We start from the raw sequence: 19,861 nt of genomic DNA on the forward strand, positions 1-19,861 counted from the left end.
TGCTGTACCCCAAGTTGTCCAGAAGGTTTTAGGAAAGCGGAAGGAAAGAGAATGGAGCAGTTGACGGAAGCGGACTCCCGGGGGTAGTAGGGAAGAGGAGCGGCCTGCATACCCTACATCAAAGGAGGCGTCGAAAAAAAGGTCATGGGCTGGATTAGTAGGCATGGAAGACAGATGGCTAGCATAACGACTCAGGAGTACTGCCCGCCGATTGGACAGCGGAGGTTCAGCAGTCTCAGCATAAAGGCTTTCCACAGGGCTAGTGTAAAAAGCTCCAGACACTAAACGTAATCCACGGTGGTGGATAGAGTCGAGACGCCGAAGAATAGACGGCCGAGCAGAGGAGTAGACTATGCTTCCATAATCCAATTTCGAGCGCACTAAGGCGCGATAGAGGCGGAGAAGGACCACTCGGTCCGCTCCCCAGGAGGTACCATTCAGGACACGGAGGGTGTTAAGCGATTGCAGACAGCGAGCCGAAAGATAGGAAACGTGGGAGGACCAGCTTAGTTTTCTGTCAAACATAAGACCCAAGAATTTAGCGACGTCTGAAAACGGAAGGTTGACAGGACCTAGATGTAAGGAGGGCGGAAGAAACTCCTTACGTCGCCAAAAATTGACACAAACGGTCTTACTGGGTGAGAAACGGAAGCCAGTTTCGATGCTCCACGAGTGGAGGCGATCGAGACATCCGTGAAGACGTCGCTCAAGAAGGCTGGTCCGTTGAGAGCTGTAGTAGATCGCAAAATCGTCCACAAAGAGGGAGCCCGAGACATCAGGAGGGAGACAATCCATTATTGGATTTATGGCGATGGCAAATAGTACAACACTCAGCACAGATCCCTGGGGTACCCCGTTTTCTTGGGAGAAAGTACGGGAGAGAGTAGTGTTCACCCGCACCCTAAAAGTGCGCTCTGCCATAAATTCGCGAAGAAAAAGGGGCAGCCGGCCTCTAAAGCCCCAAGAGAACAGTGTGCGGAGGATGCCTGTCCTCCAACAGGTATCGTATGCTCTCTCCAGATCAAAAAATATTGCTACCGTTTGGCGTTTCCGGAGAAAATAGTTCATGATATAAGTGGAGAGAGCAACAAGATGGTCAACGGCAGAACGATGCTTCCGAAATCCGCATTGGGCTGGTGTTAAAAGACTGCGGGATTCTAGCCACCAAGCTAAACGGTAATTCACCATACGCTCCAAAACCTTACAGACACTACTCGTGAGAGAAATGGGGCGATAGCTAGAGGGGAGATGTTTGTCCTTTCCAGGTTTCGGAACGGGAACGACAATAGCTTCCCGCCATCGTTTGGGAAAGGTACTGTCGGTCCAAATTCGATTATAAAGGCGAAGGAGGTAACGCAGACTAGGGGTTGATAAATGCAGCAACATTTGGACATGGATACCATCCGGTCCCGGGGCGGAGGAGCGAGAAGATGAGAGGGCATGTTGGAGTTCCCGCATGGAGAAAACAGTATTGTAGCTTTCGTGATTTTGAGAGGAGAAAGCAAGAGGTCGCACTTCCACTGCACGTTTCTTCGGGAGAAACGCTGGCGGGTAATTTGAAGAGCTCGAAATCGCAGCAAAGTGCTGACCCAACGAGTTAGAAATTGCGACGGGGTCCACTAAGGTATCATGCGCGACAGTGAGCCCAGAGACCGGGGAGAAACTAGGCGCGCCTGAGAACCGTCGAAGCCGACTCCAAACTTCCGAGGAGGGAGTGAAGGTGTTAAATGAGCTAATAAAGAATTTCCAGCTTGCCTTCTTGCTATCGCGGATGACGCGACGGCATCGCGCACGGAGCTGCTTATAGCGGATACAGTTGGCCAAAGTAGGATGGTGACGGAAAATGCGAAGAGCACGTCGCCGCTCACGTATTGCATCACGGCATGCCTCGTTCCACCAAGGAACTGGGGGGCGCCGGGGCAATTCGGAGGTGCGTGGTATTGAACGTTCCGCAGCTGTAAGGATAACGTCGGTAATATGTGTGACCTCATCGTCGACGCTGGGAAAGCGACGGTCATCGAATGTCGCGAGAGACGAAAAAAGTGTCCAATCGGCTTGGGCAAACTTCCAGCGTCGCGGGCGCATATATGGCAGTTGAGGCTGCAGTCTGAGGACACATGGAAAGTGGTCACTCGAGTGTGTATCATCAAGGGCGAACCATTCGAAGCGCCGAGCTAGCGGAACAGTACCGACCGCAAGGTCCAAATGAGATAAGGTTGTCGTGGAGGCAGACAAAAATGTGGGGACCCCAGTGTTGAGGCAAACTAGATCCGCTTGGTGGAAGACGTCTAGCAATATGGAGCCACGTGGACAAGGGTGTGGAGATCCCCAAAGCGGGTGGTGGGCATTGAAGTCCCCAACCAGCAAATAGGGGGGTGGAAGCTGACCAAGAAGATGAAGGAGATCAGCTCGTGCCATTGGTGTGGATGATGGAATGTATACAGTACAAAGAGAGAACGTGTATCCAGAAAGGGAAAGACGGACGGCGACAGCTTGGAAGGAACTGTTTAAGGGGATTGGGTGATAATGGAGAGTATCATGGAGAAGAATCATTAGTCCTCCATGGGCTGGAGTGCCTTCAACAGAGGGGAGGTCATATCGGACGGACTGAAAGTGAGGGAGAACAAAGCGGTCATGGGGACGCAGCTTTGTTTCCTGAAGACAGGAGATGACCGGCGAGTAGGAGCGTAAGAGGACTGACAATTCATCCCAATTGGCTCGAATGCCGCGGATATTCCAGTGGATAATGGACATGGGGTGAAAGGAAAATGGAGGAATGTGACCAAAGTTGCTGTCAACTCAGAGACTGCTCGGAGCTAGCAACCGACAGCATGGAATGGCATTCAGCCGAAGGCAGAAGATCCTGATCCATAGGTTGGTCAGGAGCAGTCCCTGCCACCAGCGATCGGCCGGTTGACCGGCCACCAGCAGTGCGCCTCGGCGACACAGATGGCCGAGGGCGATTTCCGCCAGGTGGTGCTGTAGAGGGGGCACGCCTTGGCGGAGAAGGAGAGGAACTGGGTTTCTTTGTAGCCTTCTTGGAAGAATGTGGTTTAGATGAAGAAGGAACCGATGGTTGTGAAGTTGCGGTACGTAAAAACTCTTCACGAGTATGCTCTTTTTTCGAAGACTTGGCGTCCGACTTTTGGGCTCGAGATGTAGCAGAACTCGACGAAGGGTGAGCCACAGAGTGGGCAGGCGAAAGTGGTGAGGTTGAACGAGCGATCTTTGCGCTGGCCGATCTGACGACCGTGGTACTAAAGGTGAGGTCGCAAGTCTGCGTGGCCGCCTCCTTTGTTGGCCGAGGAGAAGCAAGGACAGTGCTGTATTTTCCTGTCTGAGGCACGGTGGGCTTGCGACTGGCGAATAATTTTCGAGCAGCAAAGGTCGACACCTTTTCCTTCACCCTTATTTCCTGGATGAGCTTCTCGTCCTTAAAAACGGGGCAATCTCGAGAGGAAGCAGCGTGGTCACCCATACAGTTGATGCAGCGAGGGGATGGAGGTGGACAAGCACCCTCATGGGCATCCTTGCCACACGTAACACATTTGGCTGGATTGGAACAGGACTGGCTGGTGTGATTGAACCGCTGACATCGATAGCAACGCGTAGGGTTTGGGACGTAAGGGCGAACGGAAATTATCTCATAGCCTGCTTTGATTTGCGATGGGAGTTGAACTGTGTCAAATGTCAAGAAGACAGTGCGGGTTGGAATGATGTTCGTGTCAACCCGTTTCATTACTCTATGAACTGCCGTTACGCCCTGGTCAGACAGATAGTGCTGAATTTCTTCGTCAGACAATCCATCGAGGGAGCGTGTATAAACGACTCCACGCGAGGAATTTAAGGTACGGTGCGGTTCCACCCGGACAGGGAAGGTGTGGAGCAGAGAAGTACGCAGCAATTTTTGTGCCTGGAGGGCACTGTGTGTTTCTAACAACAGGGTGCCATTCCGTAATCGGGAACAAGACTTTACAGGACCTGCTATTGCGTCGACACCTTTCTGAATAATGAAAGGGTTGACCGTGGAGAAGTCGTGACCTTCATCAGACCGAGAAACAACAAGGAACTGTGGCAACGATGGAAGAATCGTCTGTGGCTGAGACTCAGTATACTTACGTTTGTGAGCAGACTTAGTGGAAGGTGAGGAAACCATTGCGGAAGAACCCCCATGATTACCGGCGTCTCCGATGGCGCGCTCCTCCCTTGTGGGGGCCCTCTCTGAGGGCACTCCCGCCTTAGGTGATTGTTCACACCTCAGGTCACACCTCCCGACAAACGGACGGAGGGACCAATCGGCATTTTCGGAAGGTATCAGCTCGGGTAATCACCCCTCCCTGGGCCTGGCCGTTACCAGGGGGTACGTACGTGTCCTACCTGTCTACCCGGGGCGGGGAATTACGCGTTACCCTGTCACCGGCTACGCACGAAGGGCGTGGGTCGGCCTTCAGACACGCACAGGGAGGAAGAAAGAGAAAGGGAAAGGAAGGAAAAGAGGTCTCAAACGCCGCAGCGGAGAAAAGGGAAACAGAAGAGGTAAGGAAAAGAGAAGGACAAAGGAAGGAAGAAGACAAAAGCAAGGAAGGCGAAGAATGCAGTACATTTACGAGTGTCCGTCTCCGGACGTAGGCACAAACTATACTCCCAGATGGGGAGAAAGGGAAGGAAAGAGCCAGAGAACTCGACGAAGGGTGAGCCACAGAGTGGGCAGGCGAAAGTGGTGAGGTTGAACGAGCGATCTTTGCGCTGGCCGATCTGACGACCGTGGTACTAAAGGTGAGGTCGCAAGTCTGCGTGGGGGAGGAGGGGCGAAGATAGGGATGGGGAAGGATGCGGAAAGGGAAGGTATGCAGCCCGGAAAGGAAGGAAGGCCACATTAGCTCGGGGTCCCGTGCTCGCTACGCACGTATCCACAAAAGAGTTGTGGACCCCCTGGGGGGCCTGAAAAAGAGTGAAGACAGTAACCAATAACAAGAAATAATACCTCCTACCTGGGAGAAGGCTAAAAACATAATGAGCATCAGCAGGACCAACAACTGCAAAATAAAGTAAGAGAAATAATCATATAACTAGATGGGTGGGTGCAGTTGGACATCCCCCAGAACTCAGTATGCAAGGGGGGTGGGGGAGGGGGGTGCCTCCCCCACAACTGTTCCACTCTGATCCATTATACCTTTTCAGCTGTTCTTTTGTCATCATCTAGTATCCAGGATAAGGAATCCTTAAGGTCTTGCCTTCCAACTACTGTGCTACTCTTAAAAATACAAATCTGGGTGTGGCAGAACACATGGGCTAACCAAATGTAAAAGAAATTAAAATGAGGAATGATGAAGGTAGCTGCCAGGAGGAGGTAATGACGAGGGCCCCTAGACCTGCATGTGGCAGGACCTGAAAGCAATTTAAAATTTTATATCCGAGAATAAAAACCACTTTCTTGGAAGAAATGATGAACTAGTTCTACTGCCAATATGACATCTGTCAATTTTAGAGGCAAAGAATCTGGGAAAGACCATGCTCAGCTTAGAGGGCAATAATGAGGGGGCATTCTACCACGATGTGAGGTACTGTCTGTAAGGCTCTGCAGCCACAATGCAGGGGTGGCTCATTGTGTAAGATACAACAATAGGTTAAACTGATGTGACATCCCTGAAGCCGACATAAGAGAGCAGATTCCTCCCAGAAGGAACAGTAGGAGCAGCACCATGTAGCAGTAGTCTCTATGGTAGTGTGAAGTTTATTAGAAGGTGGGCAGTAGCCTCCCCCCCTCCTCCTCATGTCTCATCTCTGAATGATTAAATGTCTCCTTTGCACCAGAAAATCTGTGCCTGGTATTGTCAAAGTGAATGTTAGTTACCATCATGACTAGGGAGCCATAGTAATGGGATAAGGCGTGTGTACGAAAACAAGGACAAGCGTTAGTGTTATTACAGCATGGAGGTCGTTTAATAAAACACAGGACACTTAACAGTTATCAGCTCTGCTGTAAAAACACTAAAGGTTCCCAATAACGAATGATCAAGACTTCAAAGTTATTTTATTCTGTGGTATGTTACGTAAGTGAACTAATTTCAAATCATGTTTCTGCTCTGCAGAATATATTTAGTAAGCACACTAGCTGTGTACACAGCTACTTATATATCGAAATCAGTATTGTGAATGAAAGAAATCCCCCCCCCCCCCCCCCCCCCCCCTGCAGGAGCTCATTTGCTACAAGGGGGTGACACAGAAAAGGACTGATGGCAAGGAGGCAGAGAGAGGGGAGGGGAGGAGAGGAGAGGGGAAGATGTGCATACTGAGGAGGGTGTATTGATTGATTTGGGGTTAAGGCCCATTTCAGCTCCTTACACCTGTAGTTAGCATTGGCTTCATAAAAGAGGGATATGTGAGAAGGGGATAAGAGACACACACACACACACACACACACACACACACACACACACACACACACAGAGAGAGAGAGAGAGAGAGAGAGAGAGAGAGAGAGAGAGAGAGAGAGAGTGTATGTTGAAGTCAAGATTTTAAGCTGTTACTACAAACCCTTGTATGGTTGTTCCAGATTATGGAAGTCCTTCACGATAAAGTTGGTATAGTCTTTTCCAATCCAAAATTTTGCCATTCCGGTCAGTTCACTGCTAACTTTGTTCACTGCAACATGTTCTGAGGGTGGGGACGATTCTGCTGCAGCTTCTAAATCAGCATAGCGAACACCTTTTGCATTCTGATTTGCTGCCATTGTTCCATTACTCCTCCTGAAACAGAATAATTATATACAAATTGTGACAACTACATTGTTCAAACTGTTTTAGCTGTTAATGAGGTGATATTATTGAACTAAATTATTAAGGAACAGTATATACTTTTAACGCTGTAAGATTACACACTACACTGCCGATCGGAAGGGATTCATGACCATCAAGGGAGAAACAACAAAATTTGTACTTTCTGCAATAAAAACTCTGAGGCAAATTTCTAAAATAAAGACAACCTAGCTATAGAGAGTGATTAGTAGTACTGATTAGATTGTGCATGCTTCCACACGGCAGTGGGTTCCTGCAACATATCTACTGCCAATGGCCTTTTCTCACCTACCATTTTGTGGCAGTGGATAAAGGAAACACAATGAGAGGCATTTTTTATATTGACTTCAGGCTGCTTGGCACCTGTTATTAACATCAGAGATGTACATTTTGAAATGACGGGAGGGGGGGGGGGGGGGGGGGAGAGGCTGGGTGCAGTTACTTAAGTTAAAAAAAGGATGATAAAACTTTGAAAATAATCTGTTTCTAGACGTATTACAAATGCCAGCGAACCAAGAGCAGAGAGCCACTCCATCTTACCATTACCATTACCCTCTCAGCAGAATATAAAACGTGTACAGCTAAAATGCCATGTACTGAAATACAAACACCACAAGCATGCAAAACATATGTCCTCCAGTCGTAGTAACAACCTGTGCGTAAGAAGAAAACTCCCTGTACAGAGTACGGTCAAAGTTATTTAAACTTTTTTCTGAGAGGAAGGGCTTAACAAGCCAATTACTTTCATTAGCCGCAGTCTATTGTTCCTCAATTCTATGCACTTCTCTCATCCACACATGAAGTTGTGGCATGTTTACTCACAATTTCTGTTTTGTTTATTATTATTATTATTATTATTATTATTATTATTATTATTTTGTTCAGATGCAGCTTGACTATCAATCCAAAGATTTGAGGTTCAGTCCTTGGTCACCTACCACTTCTTTGATTTATGGCAACGATTTGTTAATGTGAAGAATTCCAAGTTACACCATGGTTTGGAGTCCATGTTCAATTGTAGGTTCCCCTGTAATTTTGTAGAAATGCATTTTTATTTGCCATCGGCTGCATGCATAGTATTTATTCTTGGCCGGTTTTGGTGTATTAAATCATCATCAGCTCGAAGCAAAATTATAACATATGTTGGTTTAAAAATGCACAGTTCTCATACAAGACACTTTTATATACTACATGTGACAATGACAAAACATGGAATACAACATAACCAGATTTCGACAATATCTTGAAAAATTTAAGCAAGTTGCACATACCTCCTGACAGTTAACAGGCAACTGCCATCTGGAGTCCTATGTCATAGATACTGTCAAAATCTGGTTATGCTGCATTGTCACATGTGGTATACTGAAGTGTCTTCTATGAGTAATATGCTTTTTTAAACCAAGAGACATTATTAATTTTCTCCCAGTTGATTATGGTTTAATAAACTGAAACTGGTCAAGAACATATATTGTATACACAGCTGATGACAAATAGAAATGCATTTCTGCAAATATATCACAGCTGTAACTAGCTAAGGACAAAAAAAATAATAATAATTTATCCCCTGTAAATGGCTGGGTGAGTCCGCACAAATATCTTAACAAGCAAAGGCATACCACCTCCAACAGGAATGTGCCTAATAAAGCACTGTGGTGTTCAAACCAACCTTCAGGTGGCTACAGCTTCACTGTTTTATTTCAGTTAGCTAAGAAAGCACACTGAGTTAGCAGGCATATATGAAATATTGTGAAATATAGTTAATCAGTGAAGATGGGGCGTCCACACACTCAGAGGAGAGATGTGTCAAATGCATGTCACTGTACCCATTGTATTTTTATTGTGTTCTACTTTAAAACAAACTATTATCTGCCAATCAGAATTAGTATGTTTAACAGTATCCGAGATTGAAGCATGTCTAATTACCAGCAAGGAAAAGGGCCCATCACACTTGAATATTGAAAACCATACATCAATATCAATTTATAGAACATCCAGGATCAGAAGAAACTGAGTGAGGAAGAAGGTAAAATGTAGGGTGTATACAAGAGCCGGACGGGGAGAGGTCACTCCGAAGTAGGCAGTAAGGATGACAGTTATTGCTGGGGGGTGGGGTAGGGGTGGAGGGGTCGAGTGGGGAACCCTTTTCAGCTATACTGATTGTTTTCATCTCCATTTTAACCTGACTGTTAGAACTGCTCAAAATAACCAGTATCTGAAATAACCAAATTTTGTTTTTTATTGCTATCATTCCTAGTAATAAGGTCATCACTGAACAGAGATTCAAAAATTCTAAGACTCCCTCAGACTTTTGCATTATGCATTTCAAGATATGTAGAATCAAAATATCAAATAAAATAGGTAAATAAAAGAAAACTTCGCCCCTCTACCCTTTACCCCCACTAGTATTCACCATCTTGCTAACTTTTTTTTTGAAACTCTGCTCATAAATCATGTTGTACTCGAGAATCTTATCACACTGAGCATTACGAACAGTCAGTTCTAAAGGGTGGAAATTGTGGATGGAGTGATTTATTATTGTTGCCTTAATTCTTTTTCTCTCTTATTATTTAATAGAAATTGCACACAGATAATAAGCTTTTGTGTAAAATCTGCAGAGTTTTTTTGTTGAATTATTTCAAGTGAAAAACACATTTTGACATCAAATACACTCCTGGAAATTGAAATAAGAACACCGTGAATTCATTGTCCCAGGAAGGGGAAACTTTATTGACAGATTCCTGGGGTCAGATACATCACATGATCACACTGACAGAACCACAGGCACATAGACACAGGCAACAGAGCATGGACAATGTCGGCACTAGTACAGTGTATATCCACCTTTCGCAGCAATGCAGGCTGCTATTCTCCCATGGAAACGATCGTAGAGATGCTGGATGTAGTCCTGTGGAACGGCTTGCCATGCCATTTCCACCTGGCGCCTCAGTTGGACCAGCGTTCGTGCTGGACGTGCAGACCGCGTGAGACGACGCTTCATCCAGTCCCAAACATGCTCAATGGGGGACAGATCCGGAGATCTTGCTGGCCAGGGTAGTTGACTTACACCTTCTAGAGCACGTTGGGTGGCACGAGATACATGCGGACGTGCATTGTCCTGTTGGAACAGCAAGTTCCCTTGCCGGTCTAGGAATGGTAGAACGATGGGTTCGATGACGGTTTGGACGTACCGTGCACTATTCAGTGTCCCCTCGACGATCACCAGTGGTGTACGGCCAGTGTAGGAGATCGCTCCCCACACCATGATGCCGGGTGTCGGCCCTGTGTGCCTCGGTCGTATGCAGTCCTGATTGTGGCGCTCACCTGCACGGCGCCAAACACGCATACGACCATCATTGGCACCAAGGCAGAAGTGACTCTCATCGCTGAAGACGACACGTCTCCATTCGTCCCTCCATTCACGCCTGTCGTGACACCACTGGAGGCGGGCTGCACGATGTTGGGGCGTGAGCGGAAGACGGCCTAACGGTGTGCGGGACTGTAGCCCAGCTTCATGGAGACGGTTGCGAATGGTCCTCGCCGATACCCCAGGAGCAACAGTGTCCCTAATTTGCTGGGAAGTGGCAGTGTGGTCTCCTACGGCACTGCGTAGGATCCTACGGTCTTGGCGTGCATCCGTGCGTCGCTGCGGTCCGGTCCCAGGTCGACGGGCACGTGCACCTTCCGCCGACCACTGGCGACAATATCGATGTACTGTGGAGACCTCACGCCCCAGGTGTTGAGCAATTCGGCGGTACGTCCACCCGGCCTCCCGCATGCCCACTATACGCCCTCGCTCAAAGTCTGTCAACTGCACATACGGTTCACGTCCACGCTGTCGCGGGATGCTACCAGTGTTAAAGACTGCGATGGAGCTCCGTATGCCACGGCAAACTGGCTGACACTGACGGCGGCGGTGCACAAATGCTGCGCAGCTAGCGCCATTCGACGGCCAACACCGCGGTTCCTGGTGTGTCCGCTGTGCCGTGCGTGTGATCATTGCTTGTACAGCCCTCTCGCAGTGTCCGGAGCAAGTATGGTGGGTCTGACACACCGGTGTCAATGTGTTCTTTTTTCCATTTCCAGGAGTGTATATTTATTTACTTTTTAACAGGAACTTTAATATAACTGAGTTTTTGTAGACAAAAATAAAAATGCTCATTCAAAAAATTCAAATTAACAGTTTAGAGTGAAGGCAAAACGGAAAATTTGCCACGAACAATTAAATAACAATAATTAAAATTTCAGTAAACAATTAATCCAATGGCTAATATTTATTGTTCATAAATATCATTTCATAATGTGTTAATCCATAAGCTGACTCTTGTCATCAGAAACAATATTTAGAACTAAAATACTGATATCAGTTTTAACTGGTAGCCCCCCCCAGTTTGCAGTTACAGCCTTGCCGCAGTGGTAATACCGGTCCCCGTTACATCAACGTAGTTAAGCACTGTCAGACTGGGCTAACACTTGGATGAGCGACCATCTGGTTTACCAAGTGCTGTTGGCAAGCAGGGTGCGCTCGTTCCTTGTGAGGCAAACTGAGGAGCTATTTGATTGAGAAGTAGGGGCTCTGATCTCGTAAACTAACATAAAGTCAGGAGAGCGGTGTGCTGACGACATATCCACATCCAATGATGCCTGTGGGCTGAGGATGGCACGGCAGTCCATCACTACTGCGGGCCTTCAAGGCCTGTTCGGGCAGAGTTTAGTTTAGTAGTTTGCAGCAGTTAGGAACATAGCATCTACAGTTACTTCAAGCTTCTGATTTTTGTAGCAAATTTATTGCACAGTGCGCAGAATTAAAAGTCTAAATTTTACTGCATATGCATTAAGTAAGTACTGTTTTTTTTTGTATTACTATTTATTCTTGTTGTCAGGAAAAAGAGAAAAACACTCAAATAATAAAATTATGTTCCTTGTAACTTTTATTTACTTACATGGGACTTTCAGCTTCTATTTTTACATGTGGCAGCACCATGTCTCCATCTATGCTGTCCTTATCATTGATTTCTTCCTCTTCATCCTCTTCATTTCCTCGATACAGTTTGCTTATCCATTCGCGTGCCTGGCCTGTAGATTCTATTACCCGAGACACTAGGTTCCGCCGTGCCATTTCAGGTGTGTTTTGCTTCTCATTCTCGCCAGGATCTGGAGGGGGAGTTGGTGCGACTGGTATGAATTTTGTTTCACTTGCTAGCGAAACACCTGCCTCCGAACTGCAAAAAAAAAAAAAAAAAAAAAAAAAAGAAAAAAAAATGCACAATGCTGCTGCAAATATACACACACTATTTAGTTTCTAAACTTCTTTCGATACACGGAAGAAACAAATCATTAGCAGAAAAAATAGTTTTTGGCCATGTTTCTATCCAATAATACTATTTTCCTGTTATTCCAACTGCATGCTTAAGAATGACATGTAAATTATGCTACACGAAAACTAGCTACTCTATAAAGACATTTATCTACTCACGTGGGACATTACTTGTGAAACGAATGGAAGAAAGATTGGATAGGAGAAGACAGAAGTGTTAGTGCATGTACAGGCAAGTTAAATTTAAATTCATAAATGATGATAGGAAACAAAACGTCAAACTTGAGCATCAAAATCATGACCACAGTACAATAGACTCCTGGAGCCTGTGCTGTACAGATCCTTCATTCGAGTTCCTTTTAACTATGCATATGTGAATTGTCCCTACAGCACAGACCTTTATCTAAAACATTGCAACCCTCTGTCCTCTTGTCTCTGCTCCAATTTCTCCCTCTCATGCCTTTCTGTTCACAAAAATATTGCTGTGTTTGTAGCCAAAGCCCTTCATTCTCCTTTCCTTTACCCATTGCTGTCAATACAGACAATCTAGATTTTTAAGCTTGCATGACTTCCCATTCTTAATCTTCTGTTCTTATCTATTGCATCTTATGCTCCAACCCATTCTGCTTCAAATCTTCATTCACTTCTTTTTTCTGTCTTCATCTGCTTTTGAGTTGCCCAGTTTGTAACAAGATAATTTTGGTCAGTTTGTTACTGCTCATATGGAGTATGTGCCTGGAAAAAAAAAAGCCAATCTGATTTTTCTAGCAGTGCCACATCTTTCCCACAACTAATTCTACACTTCATAATTCTTTATGAGCTTCAATGCTCCTCATTTTACGAATCCAAGCATATTTATCCGTGTCTTTTGTTTGAACTTCTCAAGTTATCTCTTGGCAGTGTTTGACCTGCACACCAGTGCAGTTAGACACAAAACTTCTAATTTTATAACAGTTTGATGGTCACATGTCTCTAGTCTTTCTAATATCATGATGCCTTTCCCTCCCCAATCCTCCCTAACCCACATCACCACCTCAAAATGTAACACAGCAGCATTCATAAAAAGAAAACAGCTGCAAACAAATTTCTTGCTCAGAAGTGGGATGAGAATCCAAAAATAAATTATGTGCGGTTCCATCATACATAACATCTTAACGATGGATGATGTTGGTGTCGTTTGTTCTCAGTCTCTTGTCACAGACTGAACTCAGAGAAAAATGATTATTCACATTTTTATTTCAGAATTTCTGAAGTACACTATCACTGGTGTCTTGCATGAGGAATGACTTCACTGTTAAATAATCTGCCACTTGAAACAATTACTCATCTCTCTAAATTTTAATCCTAGGCACATAATTTCTCAGTCTGTACAGTTCTTCTTTAAACTTTGTAAGTTTTTTTCAAGTCTACTGTTTTCCTCACACACAAAAAGAATATCTGAGGAGTTGGAGAGCTTTTGGTTAAGCATTGCCTCTTGAGATAACTTACATTTTTCCGATTTCAGCCAAAGACATACTCTGCTTCCCTTGCCTTCCTTCACACAACTATTAGATTTGAATAATCAGTGGCACATATATGATATATCTCAACAGCACCATGCTCTAACAGATAGCTAAATTACATTGTCAAAAACATACTCCTAGACTAAATTATATTGTCAAAATGTACTCCCTAGCTATTGTCAATGCTCGTGAAAACTACTGAACAGGCGCCAAGACCAATCACTAAGTCATTTTATTTCTATTGCTCTCAATTTGTTCCAAATATTCTCTGTGCTCAAGCCTACTGGATAACTTCCCAGCACAACTGAATATCTAGAACGGCGCCAATTAAATCACACATCTTCTTCATTAAATGACTTGGTTGGTCTCCACCAAACCTTCCCCTACAGAGTCGCATTAGAGTAAACATCTCAGCTATGATCAATGTTTCATGCCAGTTAAATAATTGTATGCTTTATCTAAAAACACGTTTGTGTAATGTGTTGCAGTTTGTACAAGATCGATCCTCATCTGCATCATCACACCAAAAGTTAGGTCTAGAACTTTAATATAAACTCTATAAAAACTAACAACCCCAATTCTTTAAAGAAATTATAAGGTAAAATAGGAATGGAGATACACTTGCTTTACATATTTATGTGGTAGGAGAATTAAATAGTATAATTAAAATAATTATTCAGATATATCAGGACATGAAGTGCAGGGAAATCTGGCTGTCAGTGCAAGTTACCCACATAATTCTAGGAATATTTGTTATACCTGTTAATACTACTGTAGCTACCACCAAGTGCGCCAACACCCACCATATTGGTGGCATGAGCCAGGCTGAGGACGGACTGTGGGACACTTGTGGCAGCCACTGGGCGGCTGGACGTCAGCTTCCGGCGCAGTGGGAGGTGTCCTGTTGCCAATGTCTGAGAGACGCTCCCCAGGTCTACTAATCTGGAATAATCAGAACATTGTAGAATTTGGTTCTCGCAGAGGTTGTTACATCTGTTGTTTAACAGATAAGACTTATAGTGAAATATGGCTGTCACCATACCTTTTTAATGGGTAACAACCTTCTAGAGATCTCCATTAGCCAACCCAATGGTTCCTAAATGAGTAAATTACTGAACTTCCTTCGCAGCACATAAATAAATTGTGCCATTTGTATTTCTGAGCTGCTTCAGGTGTACAGTATCAGTCTTTTGATGGTCTCTAATTTGGCACTCATTTCCAACAGATATTACATCATATTGCGATGATGTACAAAGTTATATGCAAAATTTAGATGATGTGTTTCCTAAAGGTATCAAAGTTGGTTGGGTCATTGCTTGTACTTAAGTCCACAGTAGGGAGAAATACTGGTGTTAAAAGATCAGTGTTGCTGGATTCATTTTTAAGCAGGTCCTGTATCTGAGGAAGAAGCTATTACCAAAGATGCTGGGTCTGAGGGAGGCATTACCAAAGATGTTACGTACATCACGAGGTATATATATATATATATATATATATTTAAAAAGAAAGATGATGAGACTTACCAAACAAAAGCGCTGGCTGGTCGATAGACACACAAACAAACACAAACATACACACAAAAATCTAGCTTTCGCAACCAACGGTTGCCTCGTCAGGAAAGAGGGAAGGAGAAGGAAAGACAAAAGGATATGGGTTTTAAGGGAGAGGGTAAGGAGTCATTCCAATCCCGGGAGCGGAAAGACTTACCTTAGGGGGAAAAAAGGACAGGTATACACTCGCACACACACACATATCCATCCGCATATACACAGACACAACGGTTGTTGTGTCTGTGTATATGCGGATGGATATGTGTGTGTGTGCGAGTGTATACCTGTCCTTTTTTCCCCCTAAGGTAAGTCTTTCCGCTCCCGGGATTGGAATGACTCCTTACCCTCTCCCTTAAAACCCATATCCTTTTGTCTTTCCTTCTCCTTCCCTCTTTCCTGACGAGGCAACCGTTGGTTGCGAAAGCTAGATTTTTGTGTGTATGTTTGTGTTTGTTTGTGTGTCTATCGACCAGCCAGCGCTTTTGTTTGGTAAGTCTCATCATCTTTCTTTTTAAATATATTTTTCCCACGTGGAATGTTTCCCTCTATTTTATATATATATATATATATATATATATATATATATATATATAAAATAGAGGGAAACATTCCACGTGGGAAAAATATGTCTGCTTGTGTCTTGTATGTATGGATGGATATGTGTGTGTGTGCGAGTGTATACCTGTCCTTTTTTCCCCTTAAGGTAAGTCTTTCCGCTCCCGGGATTGGAATGACTCCTTACCCTCTCCCTTAAAACCCATATCCTTTTGTCTTTCCTTCTCCTTCCCTCTTTCCTGACGAGGCAACCGTTGGTTGCGAAAGCTAGATTTTGTGTGTATGTTTGTGTTTGTTTGTGTGTCTATCGACCTGCCAGCGCTTTTGTTTGGTAAGTCTCATCATCTTTCTTTTTATATATATATATATATATATATATATATATATATATATATATATATATAAAATAGAGGGAAACATTCCACATGGAAAAAATATATCTAAAAAACAAAGATGATGAGACTTACCAAACAAAAGCACTGGCAGGTCGATAGACACACAAACAAACACAAACATACACACAAAATCCAAGCTTTCGCAACAAACAGTTGCTTCGTCAGGAAAGAGGGAAGGAGAGGGAAAGACGAAAGGATGTGGGTTTTAAGGGAGAGGGTAAGAAGTCATTCCAATCCCGGGAGCGGAAAGACTTACCTTAGGGGGAAAAAAGGACAGGTATACACTCGCATACACACACATATCCATCCGCACATACACAGACACAAGCAGACATTTGTAAAGGCAAAGAGTTTGGGCAGAGATGTCAGTCGAGGCGGAAGTACAGAGGCAAAGATGATGTTGAAAGACAGGTGAGGTATGAGCGGTGGCAAATTGAAATTAGAAATTAGCGGAGATTGAGGCCTGGCGGATAGCGAGAAGGGAGGATATGCTGAAGGGCAAGTTCCCATCTCCGGAGCTCTGACAGGTTGGTGTTAGTGGGAAGTATCCAGGTAACCCGGACGGTGTAACGCTGTGCCAAGATGTGCTAGCCGTGCACTAAGGCATGTTTAGCCACAGGGTGATCCTCATTACCAACAAACACAGTCTGCCTGTGTCCATTCATGCGAATGGACAGTTTGTTGCTGGTCATTCCCACATAGAAGGCTTCACAGTGTAGGCAGGTCAGTTGGTAAATCACGTGGGTGCTTTCACACGTGGCTCTGCCTTTGATCGTGTACACCTTCCGGGTTACGGAACTGGAGTAGGTGGTGGTGGGAGGGTGCATGGGACAGGTTTTACACCGGGGGCGGTTACAAGGGTAGGAGCCAGAGGGTAGGGAAGGTGGTTTGGGGATTTCATAGGGATGAACTTAGAGGTTACGAAGGTTAGGTGGACGGCGGAAAGACACTCTTGGTGGAGTGGGGAGGATTTCATGAAGGATGGATCTCATTTCAGGGCAGGATTTGAGGAAGTCGTATCCCTGCTGGAGAGCCACATTCAGAGTCTGATCCAGTTCCGGAAAGTATCCTGTCACAAGTGGGGCACTTTTGGGGTTCTTCTGTGGGAGGTTCTGGGTTTGAGGAGATGAGGAAGTGGCTCTGGTTATTTGCTTCTGTACCAGGTCGGGAGGGTAGTTGCGGGATGCGAAAGCTGTTTTCAGGTTGTTGGTGTAATGGTTCAAGGATTCCAGACTGGAGCAGATGGGTTTGCCACGAAGACCTAGGCTGTAGGGAAGGGACCGTTTGATGTGGAATGGGTGGCAGCTGTCATAATGGAGGTACTGTTGCTTGTTGGTGGGTTTGATGTGGACGGACGTGTGAAGCTGGCCATTGGACAGGTGGAGGTCAACGTCAAGGAAAGTGGCATGGGATTTAGAGTAGGACCAGGTGAATCTGATGGAACCAAAGGAGTTGAGGTTGGAGAGGAAATTCTGGAGTTCTTCTTCACTGTGAGTCCAGATCATGAAAATGTCATCAATAAATCTGTACCAAACTTTGGGTTGGTAGGCCTGGGTAACCAAGAAGGCTTCCTCTAAGCAACCCATGAATAGGTTGGCGTACGAGGGGGCCATCCTGGTACCCATGGCTGTTCCCTTTAATTGTTGGTATGTCTGGCTACGAAAGTGAAGAAGTTGTGGGTCAGGATGAAGCTGGCTAAGGTAATGAGGAAAGAGGTTTTAGGTAGGGTGGCAGGTGATCGGCGTGAAAGGAAGTGCTCCATCGCAGCGAGGCCCTGGACATGCGGAATATTTGTGAATAAGGGGGTGGCATCAATGATTACAAGGATGGTTTCTGGGGGTAACAGACTGGGTAGGGATTCCAGGCGTTCGAGAAAGTGGTTGGTGTCTTTGATGAAGGATGGGAGACTGCATGTAATGGGTTGAAGGTGTTGATCTACGTAGGCAGAGATGCGTTCTGTGGGGGCTTGGTAATCAGCTACAATGGGACGGCCGGGATGATTGGGTTTGTGAATTTTAGGAAGAAGGTAGAAGGTAGGCTTGCGGGGTGTTGGTGGGGTCAGGAGGTTGATGGAGTTAGGTGAAAGGTTTTGTAGGGGGCCTAAGGTTCTGAGGATTCCTTGAAGCTCCGCCTGGACATCAGGAATGGGATTACCTTGGCAAACTTTGTAAGTAGTGTTGTCTGAAAGCTGACGCAGTCCCTCAGCCACATACTCCCGATGATCAAGTACCACGGTCGTGGAACCCTTGTCTGCCGTAGAATGACAATGGATCGGTCAGCCTTCAGATCACGGATAGCCTGGGCTTCAGCAGTGGTGATGTTGGGAGCAGGATTAAGGTTTTTTAAGAAGGATTGAGAGGCAAGGTTGGAAGTCAGAAATTCCTGGAAGGTTGGGAGAGGGTGATTTTGAGGAAGAGGAGGTGGGTCCCGCTGTGACGGAGGATGGAACTGTTCCAGGCAGGGTTCAATTTGGATAGTGTCTTGGGGAGTTGGATCATTAGGAGTAGGATTAGGATCATTTTTCTTCGTGGCAAAGTGATATTTCCAGCAGAGAGTACAGGTGTAAGACAGTAAATCTTTGACAAGGGCTGTTTGGTTGAATCTGAGAGTGGGGCTGAAGGTGAGGCCTTTGGATAGGACAGAGGTTTCGGATTGGGAGAGAGGTTTGGAGGAAAGGTTAACCACTGAATTAGGGTGTTGTGGTTCCAGATTGTGTTGATTGGAATTTTGAGGTTTTGGAGGGAGTGGAGCTGGAAGTGGGAGATTGAGTAGATGGGAGAGACTGGGTTTGTGTGCAATGAGAGGAGGTTGAGGTTTGCTGGAAAGGTTGTGAAGGGTGAGTGAGTTGCCTTTCCGGAGGTGGGAAACCAGGAGATTGGATAGTTTTTTAAGGTGGAGGGTGGCATGCTGTTCTAATTTGCAGTTGGCCTGTAGGAGGATGCTCTGAACAGCCGGTGTGGATGTGGGAGAGGAAAGATTGAGGACTTTTATTAAGGATAGGAGTTGACGGGTGTGTTCATTGGCTGAGTTGATGTGTAGGTGAAGGATTAGGTGGGTGAGGGCAATGGATTGTTCAGTTTGGAACTGGTATAGAGACTGATGGAAAGAAGGGTTGCAGCCAGAGATGGGAACTGTGAGGCCTTTGGGGGTGATGCCAAATGTCAGACAAGCCTGAGAAAATAAAATATGGGAGTGTAATCTGGCTAGGGCGAAGGCATGTTTGCGGAGGGAATGTAAATAAAACTTAATGGGGTCGTTGTGGAGGTGTTGTGAGGGTGACATGGTATTAGAAGGTGGAAAGTGTAACATGAGGATGAAATGAAAATGAAAATAAATATATTTTCATTTTTATTTTCATTTTCATTTCATTTACGCAAAATAATGTCAATAAATGACAGTGACGTTATTCCTCTCCAGTTCTAATGGTCTGTGAGACCCATCTCTCTTTTGGCTGACCTGATGTGGATCTTTTTCTTTCCCACATATATTTCCATTTTTATCTTTGACTCATATGGATTCTAATACCTTCAATCTCCTGATCAGACATTGTAATTTTTAGCGCAGCTCCTTCTAGTATGGCTCACAGTACAACTGCTTTCTCCAATTTACTGGGTTGGTGTGAAGGTTTGTTACATTTTTTCATAACTTTAATAAACACAACAGATATACATAACAGAGACTTTATTCATCTCCTTAACTATTTACAAAAGACTGCCAACACTGGAGCAATTTTTCAGTTCTGCAGCTC

At 45.1% G+C, this 19,861-nt stretch overlaps 1 protein-coding gene and 1 long non-coding RNA gene across 5 annotated transcripts in view; one reads left to right on the top strand and one right to left on the bottom strand.

The window, feature by feature from the left end:
* LOC126176868 (uncharacterized) overlaps positions 1 to 19,861 on the top strand; it is a 169,109-nt gene that overhangs the window by 88,268 nt on the left and 60,980 nt on the right. The gene's annotated exons all lie outside the window — the stretch shown is intronic.
* Positions 1 to 19,861, bottom strand: part of LOC126176867 (phospholipase D1) — a 190,750-nt gene that overhangs the window by 74,152 nt on the left and 96,737 nt on the right. For all 4 annotated transcript variants that reach the window (XM_049924060.1, XM_049924059.1, XM_049924058.1 and 1 more), the window contains 3 exons: positions 14,373 to 14,555; positions 11,738 to 12,016; positions 6,538 to 6,749 (listed from right to left, as the gene is read on the bottom strand). In XM_049924060.1, coding sequence (XP_049780017.1) covers positions 6,538 to 6,749; positions 11,738 to 12,016; positions 14,373 to 14,555 — 674 coding nt within the window. The remainder of the gene's footprint in view (positions 1 to 6,537; positions 6,750 to 11,737; positions 12,017 to 14,372; positions 14,556 to 19,861) is intronic.

Source organism: Schistocerca cancellata, chromosome 3 (assembly GCF_023864275.1).
Source record: "Schistocerca cancellata isolate TAMUIC-IGC-003103 chromosome 3, iqSchCanc2.1, whole genome shotgun sequence".
NCBI classification, from domain to species: domain Eukaryota; kingdom Metazoa; phylum Arthropoda; class Insecta; order Orthoptera; family Acrididae; genus Schistocerca; species Schistocerca cancellata.